Source organism: Lynx canadensis, chromosome A3, assembly GCF_007474595.2.
Source record: "Lynx canadensis isolate LIC74 chromosome A3, mLynCan4.pri.v2, whole genome shotgun sequence".
Classification (NCBI taxonomy): Eukaryota; Metazoa; Chordata; class Mammalia; order Carnivora; family Felidae; genus Lynx; species Lynx canadensis.
In genome coordinates, this window is record NC_044305.1 from 94699770 (window position 1) to 94721025 (window position 21256).

A 21256-nucleotide genomic window follows, 5' to 3' on the forward strand; every position below is an offset into this window, starting at 1 on the left:
TTATATTTTGGAAAAACCACTAAGGCTGCAGAATAGAGGAGGGAGTAGAGGAGGCTAAGATTGAGGCCAACATGACAGTCAAGAGGTTGTTTCAATAACCCTAAAGAAGAAATGATGACAACCTTGATGAGAGCAGTGATGATTTGATGTAGGAGGTAAGAGAAAGGAAAGGAATAAAGAATGACTTCTCCATTTCTGACAAGGGAGATTGATAGTGGTTCTGTTCATTGACATATGACTATAGAAGCATAAAATTACCAATTTTGGGGTAAAGAGGATGAGTTCATGTTGGAGTGTTTGGAAACCTAGTAAATGATGGCATATAGGAGGCTAGAACTCAGGCAGAAATCCTGAGCTAGAGAAATAGATTTGGGAGTTTTCAGCATCATATAAGCCACTGACATGATTGAAGCCCACCTAGACACTGTGCATAGAAGAGGGAGAGACTAAGGACAAGATGCCAAGAGAGTGGAGGAAGAGCAGGGGAGAGTGGTGTCCTTTAAGCCAAGAGAATAATAGTATTACTGTCAAATACTGCTTAGAGGTCAAATAAGGAAAGAACTGAGAAAGGGTCACTGAATTTTTGAGGTGATATGTTTATTTTTATAAGAAATATAATTTTATGATAAGAAATATCATTAGATACATTGAAATATATATGTATATACATATACATACACATGCATATGTAGTGAAATATATATATATATATATGTATGTATAAATTAAGAATTGCCCTAAATCCTATCACCCAGCATAACTACCGCTAAAATTTTGATGTGTATCTTTCTACTTTTTCTGTATGCAAATATATTCTCCAAAACCAGATATGTCTATATATAACAAAATGAGTTCCTACTATAAAAATATGAAACACTGCATGAATTTGCTTATTATTCTTGCCCAGAGACCATGATAATCTTCTCCACGTCTTTCCAATTTTAGTATATAAGCTGGAGAAGCACATGGTGTCCATTGAATTAAGCAACTAGAAGATCATTTGTAACTGTGCAAGGCTAATTTCAGTGGAATGGTGAGGGCAGTAGCCAGATTGTTGTGGGATGGGGAATAGGTGGGTAGTGAGAAAGTAGAAAAAGGATCATAGACCATCCTTTCCAGAAGTCAGTATGTAAGGGGACAGGAAGCATAAAATGGCAACAAAGGAGTATGATGGAGGTTTTTATTTGTTTGTTTTCTGGTTTGAAAGGGGTTTGATTTAGTTTTTTACTTGGACAAGACTTTCCACTGACTTGAAGGAACCAGAAGAAGGGGATAAATTAAGGATATTAAGAAGAGGTTGTGATTGCAGGGGTGAAGCCTTAGGAGGCAGGAAAAGATGAGTTGTGGGAAAGAGGAAACAAACCCCATCTTACAATAAGGCGATTGGGAAGGAGATGAGAGTGGAAAAAGATGTTGAATAGCTTGCAGATGGTTGCCTGAGGTGATTCTGGTCACCTCAGAATGAAATGGCTGATACTCACCTGTATTCAGTTATTTGATGAAGACTTTTGGAATATGCATGAAACAAAGAAGTGCCATATTGGATCAGATCCACAGTGACCTGTTCACTTATGTCCTGAGAGTGGTACCAAGAGATGCAGGAACATTCCCAAAATGCTTTAGTTACTTTACATGATCCATTTGGGATTTATTATCCATATATTTCTGTGAAGCTACTTGAAGCCATCTATTTTTCTTAACTTGCCTGCCCCCTGAGACTTACTACCTGCAAAGTAAAGTATTTAACCTAGGGAAGTTGAACTGCATGTTGGGAAAAAACACAGATTTGGGGAACAGATCTTGGTTAAATTCCATTAACCTTGGAGAAATGACTTAACATCTTGTGCTGTAGTTCCCTTATCTGCAAAATTGGGATGTGATCTTACTGACCTTACAGAAATGAGAGGATAGCATTAGGTGGTATATGTGAAGCGCCTAATACCTGCGCAGAGTGAGTGCTCATTGTGTACTGGTGACCTGACACATCTTGTCTCTCCCAGTGATCAAGGGCTCCAATGCAGTCCAGCACACAAGGATTTGATGAGAGGAATATAAAATGATAAATACTGATAATAGACTGTAGCCAGTGGCCAGGAGTTTTCAATGAAATCTTTGTTGTGAAATTATGAATTAAATGGTAAGGATTACTACCTTGAAATGTATGGATTTAACAGAACTCCATATGCATTTCCGTAATGCCATTTTACATTTTATTTTTGTATTTACCAAAGCAGATCACCTGACGTGGTGTTTTGGCTCATACGCACATAGTTAAATGCCACTGATGACCAGAAGGAAACCTGGTTTATTGTTTTTGTTTTTCACGTATGATTTTCTTTATCAACAAATGTAATAAGGTGATTTATCAGGGGGAATATAGGCTCAGTATCACAGGTGCTCAAATATCAATCCTTGCAAAAAAAAACTTCTAAGCAAATATAATTGCTGTAATGTGTTATGGCTTTTCAAGATTAGCAATTCAAAGAAAGGGGCAAGGATAACAATACAGTGAATTCGCTCCCATTTACTACTGTAGCTGCTACTGGATGCACAACAGGGCCTGTTGACCTTAGACCTGGAGAATAAGCCACTTCATCTTGGGGGACTGAAAGAGGCAGGGGTGGGAGGTTTCAGTCATTTCTGTCTGAGCTTCTGTGACTTAATTCCTTATTAACTCACCAGCACATGTACGGTTTTAACTTTGATTTTTAAAATAAAATATAGTAACTCACTAGAGCTTGCTTTAAAAAATACAAATCCTTAAGTACTACTTAAGTATTTTTAAAGTTTATTTATTTATTTTAAGAGAGAGACAGAGAGAGAAAGAGAGAGAGTGGGGAAGGGGCAGAGAGAGGGGGAGAGAGAGAATCCTGAGCAGGCTCTGCATTGCCAGCGCAGAGCCCAGTGCAGGTCTGGAACTCACAACCATGAGATAGTGAACTGAGCTGAAACCAAGAGCCCAATGCTTAACCAACTGAGCCAGCCAGGCGCCCCACTAAGTATTCTAAAATCATTTAACAATTTAAAATGCCTCTTATCTAAATATCTGCATTTATTTTTTTATATTGTATCTTAATATTATGATTACTCTGTTTTCTTTATTTTCTCCTTGGGTTACTGGAATGCTTTTTCATAATCTGATTCATTTTTGTTCCTAGCACTTTTCTGGCAGCAAATCTAAAGGTGATTCTTTCCCCATTTTTCTGTTGCAAAAACTACTCAATATTGCTCCATCGACATATGCAACATTTGGAGGTGCTGTCGGTTACTTCTCTTTCAACTGATCTAAGTGTCCTGTGGATGTGGGAGTATCATGGCCTTACAGATGCTCATTTTTAGCTGAACTCCTCTCTGAGCAGTCCTTTCTTGATGAATGTTTTCTGTTTTTACAGTCTATGAGGCAGAGCAATTCTTGGCTCACCAATGAGCCTTAAGCAAGTCTGAAACACCTTGGTGTTTCCCAAAGCACCTGTCTGGGCCTTGGACATACTACGTGGTTAGTCCACATGCGGTGAATGAGTGAACGGTTGGATGGATAAATGATTGAAAGAAGGATGGACATGCAGGATTTAACTTCTTTCTAGAATTTTGAAGGCATTCTGAGAAACGAAAACCACTTTTTGTTTAGTTTTTCAGATAAGTGACATCTAAAGTGGTGTTCTCAGTTGAAAACCCCTACATTAGAGCCTTAGTATTGCATTTTAACTATAGTCATCTTTTGTGTGTGTGTGTGTGTGTGTGTGTGTGTGTGTGTGATTGTGAGGCTTGAAGTTGGCAAAGGATCAAGTCCACAAATCATAACATTTTTACTAAATACCCAACACTATGCTAATCATTGTGAAGGGTACAGAGTCCTTGTCCCTGAGTGTATTAAAGAGGACAAAACTTATATGAAGCAAATAGAGAACAAGACAAGGCAATTTGTGTTCAAATTAAATGCTATGTAGTGACCATTCTACTTAGATGGAACACTGATGGAATTCAGAGAAAGGAAAAGTCACAGGGCCTTGGGGACAAAAGGTAATTTGGGTTGGTGAAGAGAAGGAAGACTTCCTAAAAGGTATTGTGGTCCAACCTACAGAGCGTGCAAGTCCTTAGCAAACAATTCCTCATGTGGAACTTGGCAGTGAATGAAATATCAAAGCAGACCTCACTAGTCCGTTGAAGGAAGCCCAAGTTTCTCCTAAACAAAAATGACACCTGGTTTTAAAACATAATAACTAAAAACTAGCGACACAGTTAAAATAACCACTGAAACTATGTATTTTTAATTTTTTTTAAGTTTATTTTTGAGACAGAGAGAGACAGAGCATGAACGGGGAAGGGTCAGAGAGAGAGGGAGACACAGAATCGGAAGCAGGCTCCAGGTTCCGAGCCATCAGCCCAGAGCCCGATGCGGGGCTCGAACTCATGGACCACGAGATTGTGACCTGAGCTGAAGTCGGACGCTCAACCTGACTGAGCCACCCAGGCGCCCCTGAAACTATGTATTTTTAAATATGTGAATTAAAGAATCTCTAATAGGAAGTAATACTTTCTAAACAATACCAAAATATTGCTTAGGCTGCTAGTAAGTACTGAGCAAAGAATATCTCTAAAACTATGTCTAAAAGATGTTTTTCTCTAGGAAATGGACTCCACTATTGAAAAGATTAAAAATTATACTTGAAAAAATTATTTGAATCTTATTTTATATGTGCATACTCAATCAAACATTTTTGAAGAGTGTAGACCCAACACCCTGTCATATTCTACAGATGATGGAAAGAAGTAAAAAACTTGATTTGAGTTTTCCCTAATGAGTTTATAATCAAGTGGGTTATGTAAAACTGATGGCCATTTCTTAACAACAAACCACATTAGAAAAACGTAAGATCTGGGGCAGCTGGGTGGCTCAGTTCATTGAGCATCCGACTTGGGCTCAGGTCATGATCTCACAGTCAGAGAGTTTGAGCCTCTTGGGCTCTCGAGACTCTCTGACATCTCAGAGCCTGGAGCCTGCTTCAGATTCTGTGTCTCCCTCTCTCTGACCCTCCCCGTTCATGCTCTGTCTCTCTCTGTCTCAAAAATAAATAAACATTAAAAAAATTAAAAAAAGAAAAAGAAAAACGTAAGATCTCCTACACTGCTACAATGCAGTAGCAGTGTAGGAGTCATTGAGACGATGAGTGGGAGGAGGTCAATATTTGGATGTTGGATGATAAGAAAGAGGATGTCCCACTCAGGCGGGGACTTTGGGAAGCAGCATGAACCAGGTGTTATAATGTGGCCCAAACCTGATGGAAACAGATTTTTATTAAAGAAATAAGATCCAATAGACCACGGTCATAAAGTGGAGTGCCGAGCCATGCTACAAAGAGGACTTGAAGTTTGTTGGGAAAGAGAATTAAGCAGTCATTTTGTCTTCTAGAAAAGGAGTGTATTAGATGATTAATTTGGACTGAATTATATTAAAGAGACTGAAGATAAAAAGAGCAGTTCGGTGATTATTTTGCTGTAATCTGAATATGAAATGTTGAGATTCTGGTGAAGATTAGAGTTATATAATCGTTGCGTATGGAATTCTAATTTACAGGAAGTTAGAAGGACATAGAATAAATTAATTGCCAAAGAAGCTGTGTTCCTATTAAACAATTTGAAGTTACTTGTGGACTATAAAGATACTTCCCCAAAATATGTTATCTAAAATATTAACAGTCTTATTCTCAGTGTTTGGAATCTACTTCCCAAATCTGAACTGCAGCATTGCTGAATGATGATAGGTAGGAAAATGTTCACCTTTGGCCAAGTATATTTTGTTTAGAAAAACTGAATCCTTTGTTGGGACTTTGGAAACCTAACAGAACATACAGAGTGAGCATTGCCTACCTGCATATCACATAGTTTTAGACCCAAATGGAAAACAAGCCATAATTTAGGAGTAGATTGAGTTTCTTTATGCTCCAAAATGAATTTAAATGGTGAGACTGAATGTAGTGAAAAGCCAGGAAATGAATTTGACAGATACTAGTTTTCATTTTGAACTTCAAAGTACTGACTTTCTATTAGCATACTCCAGGAGTAGTGAATTTCTATTAAGTTGGCACATAGTTTTAAATTTTATAAGTATGCTATTGTAAGTATAAAAAACCCATTTCAGTAAGATATGGACATGGTTATTTCTTTTTTAATCAGCAGGCTCTAGGCTATATTATTATTAGTCTAAACTTGTTATCCTGAAAGTCTTGAGGCTGTGGAGCTTCCTTAATATATTCTTTTTGGTGAAGCTTTGTTTATTTGTGTAGAAGAAATAACAGACTCTGAGGAGAATATAATAGTATTTTCAAAAAATATTCAGGTAGCCTTTAGTAGGCATTTATGCTTAAACATGAAGTGTTATTACAGCCTTTTGAAATTATTTGAATGATATTTTTGTTCAGAACATTTTTTTTGTTAAGTGTTTTGTTAAAAAGTATGGATGTACTTAAAGAAAGGTCTTACAGATATTATAATACTGAAGGCTAGTCTTCAGCTTTGCTTTAAGGGTATCCAAGATAACTGCCTCACTCCCCCAGATAACTGCAAAGAGCAAAGAGCTGTTGGGAATTACATATCACTTCAACTTTGAATAAAAATGGTGATGGATCCTATAATTGTAGCTGTGACTTGCATCCTGGGTCATCTCTCAGTTCACTGAGCCAGGGCTTTGAATGGTTATATAGAAGACAGAAATGGTCAGTATGCTGCCTCCTTGTAGTCAAAGAAAGAGGAAATGAGCTTAAATTGAGCACGGTTAATGGAAGAAAAATAAGAAGCAACTCTTTTCCATGGTTAAACCACTAGGCCATGCCCTTTCTACATAGGGCACCACAGGGTACCAATATCCCTCTTCCCTACTTCCATTTGAACCCAGTTCCATTGCAGCAGAGTATATTCTGGAGGGAATCAGTGTGATCTCTACTTTCTAGGGATATTTGAGGGGTTATCAATTATCCTTCTCTGTCTTTATTTCTCAACTTCTACCCCTGCCTATATTTCTATACCCACATATTCTTCTGAACTCCAGAAAAACACACACACACACACACACACACACACACACACACACACACACACACACCTCTTACAATAGGGTACCTAGATATTAGAGCTGTCTTTATTAACAATAGGAAATTAGAACTACTATTGTGTTTCAGATAAAATATTTGGAAGACATTTTTAAAGCTTGAAAATAAAATTATTTAGGAACACAGGTTTTTTTGGAAACATTTATTCTCCATTAAGCAAGTATTTCTTGACCTTTGTTTCTGCTTCTGGTTAACTGAGGTGGGTGACTCTCTCCTACTGTTATTTTACATTCTTCACAGTGATCACTATGATGGCAGTGATTGTAACAGAAAAAGGTGCCAGGGGGAAATATTGGAACTTTTGGAGAGATTGGGAATTGGTACCTGTTTGAAAAACCATGTATGATTGATTGATTGATTGATTTTTTTTTTTTTTTTTTTTTTTTTGAGATAGAGAGCTCAAGCCAGGGTAGAGACAAAGGGAGAGAGAGAGAGAGCTTGAGCCAGGTAAAAGCACAGAGGGAGGGAGAGAGAGAGAGAGCGAGAGAAAGAGAGAGAGAGAATGAATCTCAAGCAGGATCCACCCTCAGAGTGGAGCCTGATGGCGAGCTCAATCCCCCAACCCTGGGATCATGGTACAAGACAAAATCAAGAGTCAGTCACTCAGCTGACTGAGCCAACCAGGTGCCCCAACCATGTTTGATTTAAACATGACCCTTCTGCTTTCCTGTTGAGAATCATTTCAAGGCATTGGATCCCCTAAAAAGTGTAAATACCTTTTAGAAAGTGTAATGACAACAATTACAGTGATAATTTTAATAATAAAAGAGGTGGTATTATTACTGATGCTAGAGTCTCCACCGAGATATCCCATATGTTCCCGATCACTGTTCCTCTGTTGGCATGCATAGCTATGGTCTGTGTTTACAACAGTGGTTCTCAAAGTGTGATTCCTGGACCAATAGTATCAGCCTCATCTGGAAATGTTATAACTTGTTAAAAATGCCCTCTGTCAAAATGTAAATTCTCAGTTCCACCCCAGACCTGATGAATGGGAAACTCTCTCGGTAGGTCCCAGCAGTTTGTGTCTGAACGTGCCCTCCAGGTGGTTGTGTGATCTGAGAGCCACCTATTGCTGCCATAAAAAACTTACCACAAACTTAGCAGCTGAAAACAACATAAATTTAATATCTGATAGTCTCTGAGGGCCAGAAGCCCAAGTGGACTTGGCGGGGTCCTCTGCTTAGCATCTCACAAGACTGAAACCAAGATGTTAAAGGGCTGTGTTTCTTACTGGAGGTGCTGGGGAAGAATCCATTTCAAACTTTATTCAGGGTTTTGGCCAAATTCAGTACCTGGTGGTTGTGGTACTGAGGCCTCATTTCTTTGCTGGCTTTCAGCCACAGCACCTTCTTAGCTCCTAGCTCTCAAAACCCACCTGGATTCCTATGTGCTTTGCATATGGCCGCTTCTGGCAACAATAGGTTGAGTCCGTCTGCCATGCTATTCTGCTCCACCTGACATCCTCCCGCCCCACCTCCCTATGCTCTTCTGCCTCAACTGCGTCACCTACGTTCTTGTCTGCTACATCTCTATGACTCCTTTTCTTACCCATTGCCAGCCAGGAGAATGCTATTTTTAAGGGCTCAGCTTTATATTGTGCCCATTTGGATAAATACAGCATCATCCCCCTATTTTAAGATCCAGTGATTAGTGACCATAATTGTATCAGCAAAGTCCCCCTTTACCATGTAATGTGACCTACGCACGAGTGGAACACAAGGGGTTCAAGGCCATGGGGGTCAAAATTCTGTTTACTTGGTGTGACTCATACAGGGTCTTTTTACTGGCTTTGCCAGGGTGTTATGTTGCTCACTAGCTAGCCCAGCCTCATTGTGTGCATCCCATTCTTGCCCCAAGGTACCAAAGATATCTGGAGGAAACTGAACTCAGGACCTGCTTTGTCTCACCAGAAAGTGCAGCCACACTTCCCATGGGCTCCACATGTGTATCAGGGCACCTGCCATTTGTGCCATTTGTGTCTCCCTTATGTAACATTCATTTTTGTCAGTTCTCTTTTCCTCTCTCTCTGTTTTTCCATTCCTCTCCGTATCTCCATTCTCCTCCCTAGTTCAGAAGTTCCATAGTAATGTTGGCATTAAACTAAGCCTAGGAATTCTTTAGAAGTAATAAAACATTGTTGTTGTAAATACCGACACCAAAGCCAGGCAGTTTAGGTACAAATTTTGTGACCTTGGACAATTTTCTAAACTATTTTATACTTTAGTTCCCCTATCTATAAATGGGAGGTAATGATAATGCCAGATCATTAGTCAGTATTATTATTATTTTAAAAAATTTTAATGTTTACTTATTTTTGAGAGAGACAGAATGTGAGTGGGAGAGGGGTAGAGAGAGAGGTTAGACACAGAATCCAAAGCAGGCTCCAGACTCCGAGCTGTCAGCACAGAGTGGATGTGGGGCTTGAACTCAAGAACTGCAAGATCATCACCTGAGCGGAAGTCAGACACCTAACCGACTAACCCATCCAGGCGCCCCTAGCCAGTATTATTAATCATGAAAGTAACAATGTGATTCAGTGTTTCTAGTCTAGATTCTTGAAATGCTGAAGAAATTTAGAAAATTATCTCATTTTCATATATTTTACTTTCTTAACAAAGCTTTGTTTTCAAGCATCTTGCCTTACAGGGTCTCCATGGGTCCCCACCCCAATGGACATCTTGAACTGGATATCCAAACAGACAACATGCAAAGAAGTAAAACAAGCACTTTTTGCCTATGCAATTATTTCACTGATTTTCAGAACAAATTCATGAATTATGTAAGGGTATTACCATCCTTATTTTACAGTGATGAAACTGAAGCTTCGGTTAAGCAATTGATTCAACATCGTATGTGTGGAATAGGTGAATAAACTTCCGTATTAGCCATTAACTTCTTTTCAATTTGCCTGTCAACTAAAGCTAGCCTGTCAGCTAATAAAGCCTCACAGAGTTTGTTGGCAATGGAGCTCAGTTTTGAAGAGACAGATTTGTAAAGATAATCTGAAGCTGGAGCTCCTTGGAGGAAGACAGGTTTGGGGGGCCTCCTGGACAACTGGAAAGCTTCCTGGACCATTGCTTTGCAAAAGAACAGGAGTAGGAATGGTGAAAACTCAGAAAGGTGAGGCAGAGAGTTCAGAAGACATTTTCTAGGAATGCCTAGGAAGGGAATCTCTGCACCGAATTATGCACTCCATTAACATATTTATCACTCGAATGCCTTCCCTGGAAGGCAACCTCAAGGAATTTTATCAGGACACTGTCCAAAGACACAAAGCACTTGACCCTTGGCTATTTATAAGGGGTCTTGTTTTATTCTGGCTTTTCTTTTTGTCAGGTTTTGCTTTTTCTGGTGTGAGTGACAGATGGTTGCTAGCATCCTGACCCACATTTCGTCTTTACCCCCATGAAGAGAGTCTGAAATTATCTAAGATACTACCCTGTAGACCATGTTGGCACCTTTCAGGGATATTTGATATTTTGATACTTTTCAAGAAGAAAATCTTCTCAGAGATTAAATAAATTGCTAAGAGGTTGTTTTTGGGCTTGTAAAACCATGATGTATGGAAGAAGACAACTTTGCTGACTTCTGTTACAGTCCCTTCTTTTTACTTTTCCACGTGTGCCATCAGTGTTCTAAGTCTCCTTATCAAAAGCAAGTAAAATAAATATATTTTTTTCCTTTGAATTTAAAACATTGAAAAAAATGCATTTTCTTTGCTTAGAATCTCTTTTGTGGGCAAAATAGACTACATTAATTGTACAATTGTGTAGTGTTTATTTGAAACCATGTCATTCCATCCTTGGAAAGATGAAAGGCTGGTGTATGTGACCATACACTCCATTTGTTCTCTTGCCTTCTTCTTTAGGTCAATTTGGTTGTTCCACTCAGAAGAGAGTCCATTTGGATTTCTATTTTTTTTTAAGGTTTATTCATTTATTTCTGAGAGAGGCAGAGACAGCGTGAGCAGGGGAGGGGCAGAGAGAGAGGGAAAGAGAGAATCCCAAGCAGGCTCTGTGCTGTCAGCACAGAGCCCGATGCAGGGTTCCAACTCATAAAACCAAGAGATCATGACTTGAGCCAAAACCAAGAGTTGGACGCTTAACCAACTGAGCCACCCAGGCACCCCTGGATCTCTGTTTTTAATGGGTGCTTCCATATTCCCCCTAGAGATAAAAAATTGCCAGAAGAAGATACCTAATGTTTGGAAAATAATAACAGTAATAATATTTCCAGAAATGTTTTCTATCCATTAAGTTATTTAATCCTCACAATAAACCTATAAAACACTTGTCTTGATTTTTCATTTGAGGAAACTGAGGCTCAGGAAGGGTAGGTAATTTGGACAACATCACAGAGTTGATAAATTGTAAGGCTTCATTCAAACAAAGGTCTGTTAGCCATAATTCTGTTAGCTATTGTTAAATAACAGTTGATGACAAAACATCTCGGTGATACACAATAGCAAGCATTTAATTCTTGACACTGTGTCTGTGGATTGATTGGTAGCTGGCTGACCAGGCTTGGTTCAGCTGGTCTTGGTTCCAGCTGCAGCTTAGATTCAGTTTTGCTCCACAAGTCTTTCTTACATTGTAGGACCAGTGAACTCTACGTGACTCTCATCGCAGGAGGCAGTAGCACAAGAAGTCAAGTCTAACCACACAAGCATATTTCAAAGGTCTATTCGCATCATATTTCCTAACATTCCATTGCCCAAAGCCCAGCCTCAGTGATGTGGGGAGGCATTCTCTTTTCATCGAGGTGAGGGATGGAGGCTGGGTGACTACCAAATAATCACTTGATCTACCTTAAAATCCTATGTTTTCTTTGCCCTTATGAATTTATAAATATTGAAAGCACAGGTGGGATGACCCTCTCAGTTAAGAGTCAGCCATCTTGTGTATGCTTGTCATGGGGGTTACACACTGTCATTTCTACTTACTGACTGTAATTACCCCATTTATCTGCTCTAGAGGTTGTGTGACTGTTTGTCTCTTCTGTGCCATCATCTATCCTTACCAGCACTGAAGGGGAAGATCATCAATAGTTGAATATAGGAGACTAAGGTTATGATCATTAGCCAAGAATGGAATCATTTTTTTGTTTGTTTTTATGCAATTTCAATTAGCTGAGGGCTTTGATGGGGAAAATGTTTCCAGTACAAGGCCTAGTCCATTAGAAAGCAATCAAGTGTGTGCCCCAAATAGCAAGACATAAACTCTTCTAAAAGCAACAGACTGCAAGGAATATACTGGCTCAAGTAGTACAACCAAAGGAGCTTCTTACCTTCCTCTTTCTCATGCTCAATAGCTGGCTTGAAGTGAGGATGCTCCTTAGTGGCAATTCAGTGAGAAACTTAGATCTCAATAGATATCTCAGATAGCCTGGGTTATGAGGTAAAGATATTGCATACCCATCTCTCATGCTTGGTCCTTGGTAATTTGGATATTAAGCCAAATTACGAAAATATCATAGAATAGAGGCAGAATTCCTAGTTTTAGTCGAAACCATATCAAAAACTTAGTGGCTGGGAAAACACCATCTAAAGTTTCCATGACTAGATTTTCCTCTTCAACAAATTAACACCATATAACCTTTCCTTGCCTTTTGCTATTGAATCTTACCTGTGTCACAAGAAGTGACTGAAAAGATTAATCTCCACAGGAATAAATTAAGTCAAGTGATTTACCCAGCAACTCTTGTCCTTTCATGTTTAGGTTTATAAGGGCTATGTGACCTTCAGGACTCAAGGCTCTAACTCTGCTTCTTGGCTTACAGTTGGCTTGAGGTCTTTGTTCGGTGTCTTCCATTTCTGCCTGATGCATGCTAGTGTCTCTGATGTGATTATCCTAGCATTTTTGTTTCTCATCTCAGCATTTTTTTGAATGTCATTTCTTTACAGTTTTGAATTGGATTATCTGTAGAAGATTTTATGTGCTTTCCTTTTTCTACAGTACACACAAGCATGTTCATGCAACAAATGGCAACTCTCTACACAGTCTTACCCAGTACCTTTCACATTGTGTTAAAATGACTTCACTGCTAGTTATCTGGCTTTCCTGTAGGACTTCCTTGTGCATCAACATAATTTTGCTACACATTATTCCATCAGAGCTTGAAAAACACTTTCAGGGAACTTGCAAAAACTGTGTTATAAATACCGGACCAAGATCATTTAGGTAGATCTGGCCTCAGTGGGGACAATGGTATCACGTGCACGTAGAAAACATCTGGCATCTTCACCCTTCCATGGCACGAGAAGGTGTGCGGCCCCACAGCAGAATTCCGTGCATGTCAGAGCTACCATTTGTCAGTTGGTAGTGTGAATGGGAAATGTGTAAAGTGTTTTAGGTTTTTGGAGGACAGGCAGCTTATCTGTGCCAACTATTGTTGTTGTGAAGGAATACCAATCTAAATCTGCCTATATGGTTGGATCGCTGTACTTGTTTTTTTCTTTTAAACATGGCAATTGGAGAGAGGTAAAATACCAGCACACTGTATCTTTGCCTTTTTTCCCCCCGCCAAAGCAAATTTGTTGGGTGTATTTGCTGTAGCAGTGCAGTAAAGAGGCGTGTGCCTATTGTGATAGGCTTTCTTTGTCGTGTTAATTTTAATAGCAATAATCATCTACATTGATTTATAAGGAGGGAATGGAGTGGGGACATTGATTCAAAAGAAGAGAATAGCTATGAACAGTGTGATTTGTAGTGGTATTAAAGCAAATGATTCAGATTTAGTTTGTACATTCTAAGGTTGCTTGTCTAGTGGTTAGTTGTCGAAATGTATTCAGCAAAGAGCAATTTCTCACTGAGAAACACACCCCTGATAGAATGTATAATTTATTCTGTTGAGGCCAGGGCCATATTTTGTGCTTGATATGTGGGAGAATGCTACCCGCCCATCAGTGGTTCTTAGGTAGGAGAGGATTGCTTTAGAATGAAATAAATAACCTTATCAGACACTAATTTTATGGGACAAGAATGTAAATGCAGTGAGTAATCAGAGAGTATGTATATAGCAGCAAGCTAATTTTCAAAACCGTCATCACTCAGTTTGCAAAATATCTTTCCTACTTAAGAGGATGAAACTCAGCTGCCACAGGGAGTATAATATCCTCAGTGGCCAGTTATGATGTGAAGAAAACAAAGTAGCTATTTGTTATGAAATAGATCCCTCATCTGGTGATCATGGTAGATTTACTGTGCTTCCTGAAAATCTTTGTTGGTTTCCCAGCCCCAGTTTGGTGTCTTTTCTGTTTTTCCATAGCCCTCTGCATTCCTGGGTCATGCTGAGATAGAAGTGTTGCCTACCTTGGCTCTCTCTACCTTGAAACTGTAAACTACTTGGAGTCAAGGTCCAACTCTTTCCCAGCACATAGCAGATCGATACATGTACTAAATATTGAGTGAGTGAAATATTTCCGTGTTAGTTGAATCCCAGAAGTTTGTCTAATGCACACAGGTGTCATCAGGAGCTCTCGGGTTTTAATCTGATTCCAACACCACCGCCTCACATAGTTCTGCTTTCCCCATCTTTTATTTGACAGGTTTTAACGAGACATATAACCTCCAAGTATGTTCTGAGTTTTGGTGATTTATTTATCTTGAACCCCCAAGGTAACAGATTATTTCAGTAATCATTGTTTCTTACCAGTAATGTGTGTTTCTATAGGGAGCATGACTTCGGCAACTTCACCGATCATTTTAAAATGGGACCCCAAAAGTTTGGAAATCCGGACACTAACAGTGGAGAGGCTTTTGGAGCCACTTGTTACACAGGTAAGGCATGGCTTGAAACACTTTTGTTACATGTGTATGTTTCTATTGTGATTATATGGTAACATTTCAAAAACCTTAGAAATCTCTAAGCAAATAAATCATGCCATAATGCTGATTACTGAACGTACGTTACTGCCAGAACTATGGACAGTTTTATGGCCCAATAACATTCTGAAGTGCCTTTTATTTATTTTTTTTTCAAGGTTTTTTATTTATTTTTGGACAGAGAGAGACAGAGCATGAACGGGGGAGGGGCAGAGAGAGAGAGGGAGACACAGAATCGGAAACAGTCTCCAGGCTCTGAGCCATCAGCCCAGAGCCTGACGCGGGGCTCGAACTCACGGACCGCGAGATCGTGACCTGGCTGAAGTCGGACGCTTAACCGACTGCGCCACCCAGGCGCCCCTGAAGTGCCTTTTAACAAACTCATCGTATGATGTTTGAAATTAGGTTGATGAGATAATTAAAGAGGGGGCCTTGGTGAAGGGGGCTCTCATTTGCAGTAATGAATTCAAAGTCTAAATAAACTATCCCTAGTTCACTTTCAGATGCTAGTGCACAGTTGGGAAGAACTGTTAATATTTAAGAGCAAAGTGTATTACTTTTTCTTTAGTTTACGTTGGAGAATTTATCATGTTGGAAAGTTGAAATGTTCCATTTTTTCTGTTGTCACATTCACCACATTTCCACAAGATGACTGTCAACAGAAAAAAAAATATCCTCAGGATTTAAGTTTTAAAAGTTAGCTTTTAGTACCTTAGGAAGCATATTATCTGCTATGTTAAACTCAGAAATTCATGGAATGTGAAAATTCAAGGTTTTTATGGTATATTTTTAGGGAGGTATACCAAGTTAAGTGGAGGCCCTTCATACTGGTTTCCTTTAACTACTATAACACAGTACCACAAGCTTGGAGTCTTAAAGCATCACAGATTTATTACCTAGGTTCTGGAGGTCAGAAATCCTGAAGTCAAGGTGTTGGTGGAACTGCATTCCTTCTGGAGGTTCTGGCAGAAAGTCCGTGTCTTTGTCTCTTCCGTCTTCTGAAGTCCACTTGCCTTCTTTGATGCTTTCTTCGTATTCAAAGCCAGCAATGTAGCATCTTTAAATCTCTCTCTGACTCTGAACTCTGCTCCCTGTCCTCACATCTCCTCATATTTCCCTCTTATAAGGACCCTTGTGATTATACTGGGCCCACTCAAACAGTCCAGAACAATCTCATCTCAAGATTCTTAACCACATCACAGCCATTTAAGATAACATATTCACGGTTTCCAGGAAGTAGGACACGGACATCTTTGGGAATCGTTATTCAGCTCAGCATATTCTGCCCTGTGCCCACCCCCCTACCAAAAATTCACATCCTTCCCACATGGAAAACACCATATCCCCAGATTCCCCAAACATCTCAACCTATTATAGAATCTTCTCAAGTCCAAAATCTCATCAAAATTTCATCAGTTTAAAAATTACAAATCTCGTCATCTCAATCATCTAAAGTAGGTTTCGGTAAGGTTCTGGTTAAAATCCGTTCCTGAACAAAATTCCTCTCCATCTGTTACCTGTAAAACTAGAAAACAAAATATATGCTCCCGAAATGCATTGGTGGCACAGACATAAGAAAATAGTTACAGATGTTCCCATTTGAAAAGGGAGAAAGTGGAAGGGGGAAAAAATGGTTATCAATCTCAAGCAATTTAGAGATCCAGCTGAGCAAATTCCTTCAGTTTTGAAAGCTTGGGAATAATCCTCTGTGGCCTGAGGCTTTGCCCTATGCGCCCGGCTCTACACCCTAAGAACTGCTATTCCTTTTTCATGAAGGGTAGCGCATATTTTCAGCTGAATATTTTATCAGCACATTTCCTGTCTATAGCATTTGGGAGTCCAGCAGCCCTTTTGAATTGTATCCTTTTTGTCACTCTCAGTCCAAACTGGCAGTGTAGAAACACTGGATATAACATTCTTCAGAAACGTGTAGTTCTCCCCTGTATGTCTCTGGGGTTCACTCTGTTAGAAAACAGGCTACTTCACAGAAAATTCCCAGATAATCCCATCTCATTTTTGGCCTCTGCTGAAATGGCTGGAGATCCAGCAGTCACATGCCTAAACTCTTCAAAGAGCACTCTGTATGACTGAATACTCTGAGCTTTTAGTCCTTCCAAGGCACAAGCCAAAGGTTATCCAGACATACAACTGGCTTTCTCTCCAGATCATGCTTTCCTGAGAGTGAGTTTTCTAATTCCGGTGCCTTTTGCAATCTACATATGCTGAGAATTTTCCAAATCCTCAAGTTCTGGTTTCTTTTAGCTTAACTGTTATTTTCTCAATTTCTTTCTTTCTTCTCACATTTTACTATAAGCAGGGAGAAGAAACCAGGTCACTCCCTGGAAAACTCCTCAGCTAAATATCCATCTTCATCATGTAAAATTTGGATGTCCGCGTAAGTGTAGGACACAGTTCATCCAAGCTTTCGGTCACTCTTTCTTCCAATTCCTAGTACCATGTTCTTTATTTTTTTTTGTGAGCCCTCACTAGCATCTCCTTTAGCACCTGCCTTTCTACAGTCTTTTTATGATGATTTTAATATTCTCTCAGATAATAGAGGCTTTCTCCACTATGTACCTCAATTCCTTCTGAGTCCTTGCGAGCAAGGCCTTGGTAGCCCTGTTTTTACTGAGTCTGTTCAAGGAAAACTTAAATTTTTCTATTAAAATTCTTTAAATTTTTCTAGCCTTTGCCTATTATCCATTCGAAAGCCACTTCCACATTTCTTAGGTATTTGTTATAGCAGCACCCTACTCCCCAGACCAAAATCAATATGTTTCCAATTGCCTTTCTAACAAGTTACCACAACCTTAGGAGTTTAAAACAACACGCATTTATTACTCTCTAGTTCTAGAGGCCAGAACTCCTAAAGCCAAGGTATTGTTAGGGCTGTGTTCCTTAAGGAGGACATTCCTTCCCTTTGTCAGCATCCTGTGTGCACCTGCATTCCCTGGTTGTGGTGCTTTTCTCCTTCCTTAAAGCCAGCAGCATAGTACTTTCTCCAAATCTCTCTCTCTCTCTCTGACTTCAGTGTTTACCATCTCCCCTCCTCCTCAGACTGTAACTCTCCTGTTTCTCCTTAATGAGGACCCTTGTGATGACATCAGGGCCACCCAGATATTCTAAGATAGTCTCTCCATCTTGAGATCTTTAAGTTAATCACATCCGCAAAGTCCCTTTTGTTATTTAAGATAACAGAGTCACAGGTTCTGTCATTTAGGTAGAGGACATCTTTGTATGTAATTGTTGAAACATTTCGTTAGATTTATGCACACTTTTCACTTGGTCATGATTCTTGTTAGTTCTATCAAAATTTTTTCGAGAAACACTTAATGCTCATAGGATCTTAGATTTGGGAATATGTTGGCCACTCAGATTATGGCCTGTAGACGAAGGCCTATGCATGAGTTGTTATTGGTCTGCATTAAGTATGGAAATAGAAAGTGTTTTAGACTTTTTATAACCATTTCACAGAATAATTTTATATGTGTTAATCTAATAATTCAATTTAGACTTGTATTTTTTATCCTTTTAAATTTTTGAATCATTCATTTTGTTGTATTTTACAATGCTTTGCTTTATGAGGTATTGGAATAACAAACATACAGCTTTTCATCATAGATAACCTGAGAAAGACTGGCTGAGGAGGTATTTTGGAATCAGAACAATCTGCTTTTTAAGCCTGCTCAAAAGCAGACTGCCTTACGGCACCTGGGTGGCTCAGTCAGTTAGGTTAAGTGTCTGAGTCTTGGTTTTGGCTTAGGTCATGATCTCACAGTTCCTGAGTTCAAGCTTTGCATCAGCTCTGTGCTGTCAGCTTGGGATTCTCTCTCTCCCCTTCTCTGCTCCCCTCCCACACTAGCTCTCTCTGTCTCTCTCTCAAAATAAATAAATAAACGTACAAAAAAAAAAAAAGCAGATTGCCTTTTCCTAGCCTCAGAATTTTACCTTCAGATTATATATCAGTCTATTTAATCCTTATCATACAGATTAAATGAAACACAATAATTAAAACATAATGACTGTTATAAAGTAAATGTTGATTCAATGTAGTTTCCATTTGTCTGCTGTTTTTTTTTTTTTTTTGATGACTATATATTCAGGCTTCTATTAGCTACAAACCAATACTGTATAAGTCAAGGAAAAACATAGGAATGAAGCTCGCATGAGGAAACAAAATATTACACGTAAACTGTCTTTTACGTCTTACAATGTTCTGGTATTTATATTTTGCTGTTGTACTTGTCTTATCTAAAGAATAGTATATCTAAGATTACAATTAAAGATTATTCTTTTCCTTATCTTTCAGTCCAGTTACCTAAATCCTTTCAGATAAAGTCAATGCATTAAAAATATTTATTATTACATTATATATTATATAATATATTATATAACATTATATATTATGTTAATGTATATTGTTATATTATTTATGAATATGATGGTTATTAATATTTATACTTATTAAATTTTAATTAATATGTGTTAATTTAATACAGGAGGATGCTTAAAACTCTGTTGAAATTCACATAGTGATTTAACACTGTAACAAGTCTTAACATCCCTTTAATGTCTTCTGATATCTAAATGGATTATCTTTCTTTTCAGTGTTCCTACTCTGATTTAAAAGAGAGAGAGGTTCTTTTCAAAATGTGACTTTTCAGACAAACTTCTCTATATAACATTATGGCTTTGCTATCAGGACTAAGCATTCCCTCCCCTAGAATAAAGCCTTTAATGATAGGACTGACATGATTGTTGACCTTTGAAGGAAATATGAATAAGAAAGAGAGATAAGAAAATACTAGGAATAAACTTCTTGCTTAACATATATTTATTTTTAAAGATGGAACTGAGAAAGAAAATCAAAGCCCTATTTCTCTCTCTCTCTCTCTCTCTCTCTCTCTCTCTCTCTCACACACACACACACACACACACAACTTTATGGACTGAATAAAGTTCATAGCGGTATTCAATAACAGTATGACCGTAACTATCCTACAGTTTTTCTGTGAGGGATAGATAAGTAATGAAATAAATATCAGAAATTAAATGGTTCTCAGTAAAATTCATTCACTGTCATAAAAGAAAAATGACATTAGGAATTTACTATTTATTATTTAAAATAGCCAACAAAACCATCTCATTCCAACCATAATATAAATGAGGCTGAAGCATAAGAGACTCTTAAAAACTGAGAACAAACTGAGGGTTGATGGGGGGTGGGAGGGAGGGGAGGGTGGGTGATGGGTATTGAGGAGGGCACCTTTTGGGATTACCACTGGGTGTTGTATGGAAACCAATTTGGCAATAAACTTCATATATTGAAAAAATAAATTAAAAAAAGTAAAAATAAATAAAAATAAATGAGGCTGCATTTTATCTTAATGTTGAAATGGCAAGTTTCCTTTTGGAGAAGTTTTACATTATGGAAATCATGAAATTTCAAATAAGAAAGGATTCACCTTAGAAAGTTTAGTACTTGAACAAGATGCCCAAACTTTTTATAAATTCAGAAAAAGTAAAGATTTTTAATAGGCCACATTCTGTGATACTAAGTTTTATTAGGAAACTTAAGCACTTTATTAGGCAATTTTATTAGAAAACTAAAAAATATATTAGAAATTAAGAAGCACTCTTAGATAACTCTTAGAACCAAAGGGAAATGCAAACTGTATAAGAGTTAATGAAAAACGTGATGTCTTCCTAACAAAATATACACACCCAATAAAAGCTGTGCTTACTACAAAATTTTAGCTTTCAATGCCTTTTTTATTAAAGAAAAAAATAAAAATAAGCTAATTGTTCATCTTAAGAAATTAGAAAAAGAACATCAAAAGAAACTAGGAGAACAGAATAACAAAGAAAACCGGAATCACTAAAATAGAATACAAACATTAATGGGGTTAAATAAATTCAAAATTTGATCCTTCTTTGAAATGGACAATAAAAATTCTTCAAGGCACAAATTATGGAAAATATATAAAGAAAGAACATATAGGATTATGAATGAGAAAGCATAAATAATTCCAAGAACAAGAGATTTTAAAAGTATAGTAGACTATATATGCAACTCTGATGAAACATGCAAACATAGAGGATGGGAATAAATTCCTAGAAAAACTTAAATTACCAAAATACATCCAAAAGAAGGTGAAACTAGAACAAGCCATATACATATTGGAAAGCTATTTAAAGATCTGTTATCAAAAAGCACCAGAACTGGGTTACATGGGTGGCTCATTCAATTAAGCGTCCAACTCTTGATTTTTTGCTCAGGTCATGATCTCATGGTTGTGAGAGATATCCCCATGTTGGGTTCTG

At 38.2% G+C, this 21256-nt stretch overlaps 1 protein-coding gene and 1 non-coding gene across 4 annotated transcripts in view; one reads left to right on the forward strand and one right to left on the reverse strand.

Moving 5' to 3' along the window:
- CTNNA2 (catenin alpha 2) overlaps positions 1–21256 on the forward strand; it is a 1119678-nt gene that overhangs the window by 125580 nt on the left and 972842 nt on the right. For all 3 annotated transcript variants that reach the window (XM_030310974.1, XM_030310976.1, XM_030310977.1), the window contains exon 2: positions 14781–14887. In XM_030310974.1, the coding sequence (XP_030166834.1) occupies positions 14786–14887 (102 nt within the window). In that variant the 5' untranslated portion in view covers positions 14781–14785. The remainder of the gene's footprint in view (positions 1–14780; positions 14888–21256) is intronic.
- On the reverse strand, positions 863–965 carry LOC115511330. The gene has a single exon (XR_003968000.1). It is a non-coding gene; the product is annotated as a U6 spliceosomal RNA (small nuclear RNA).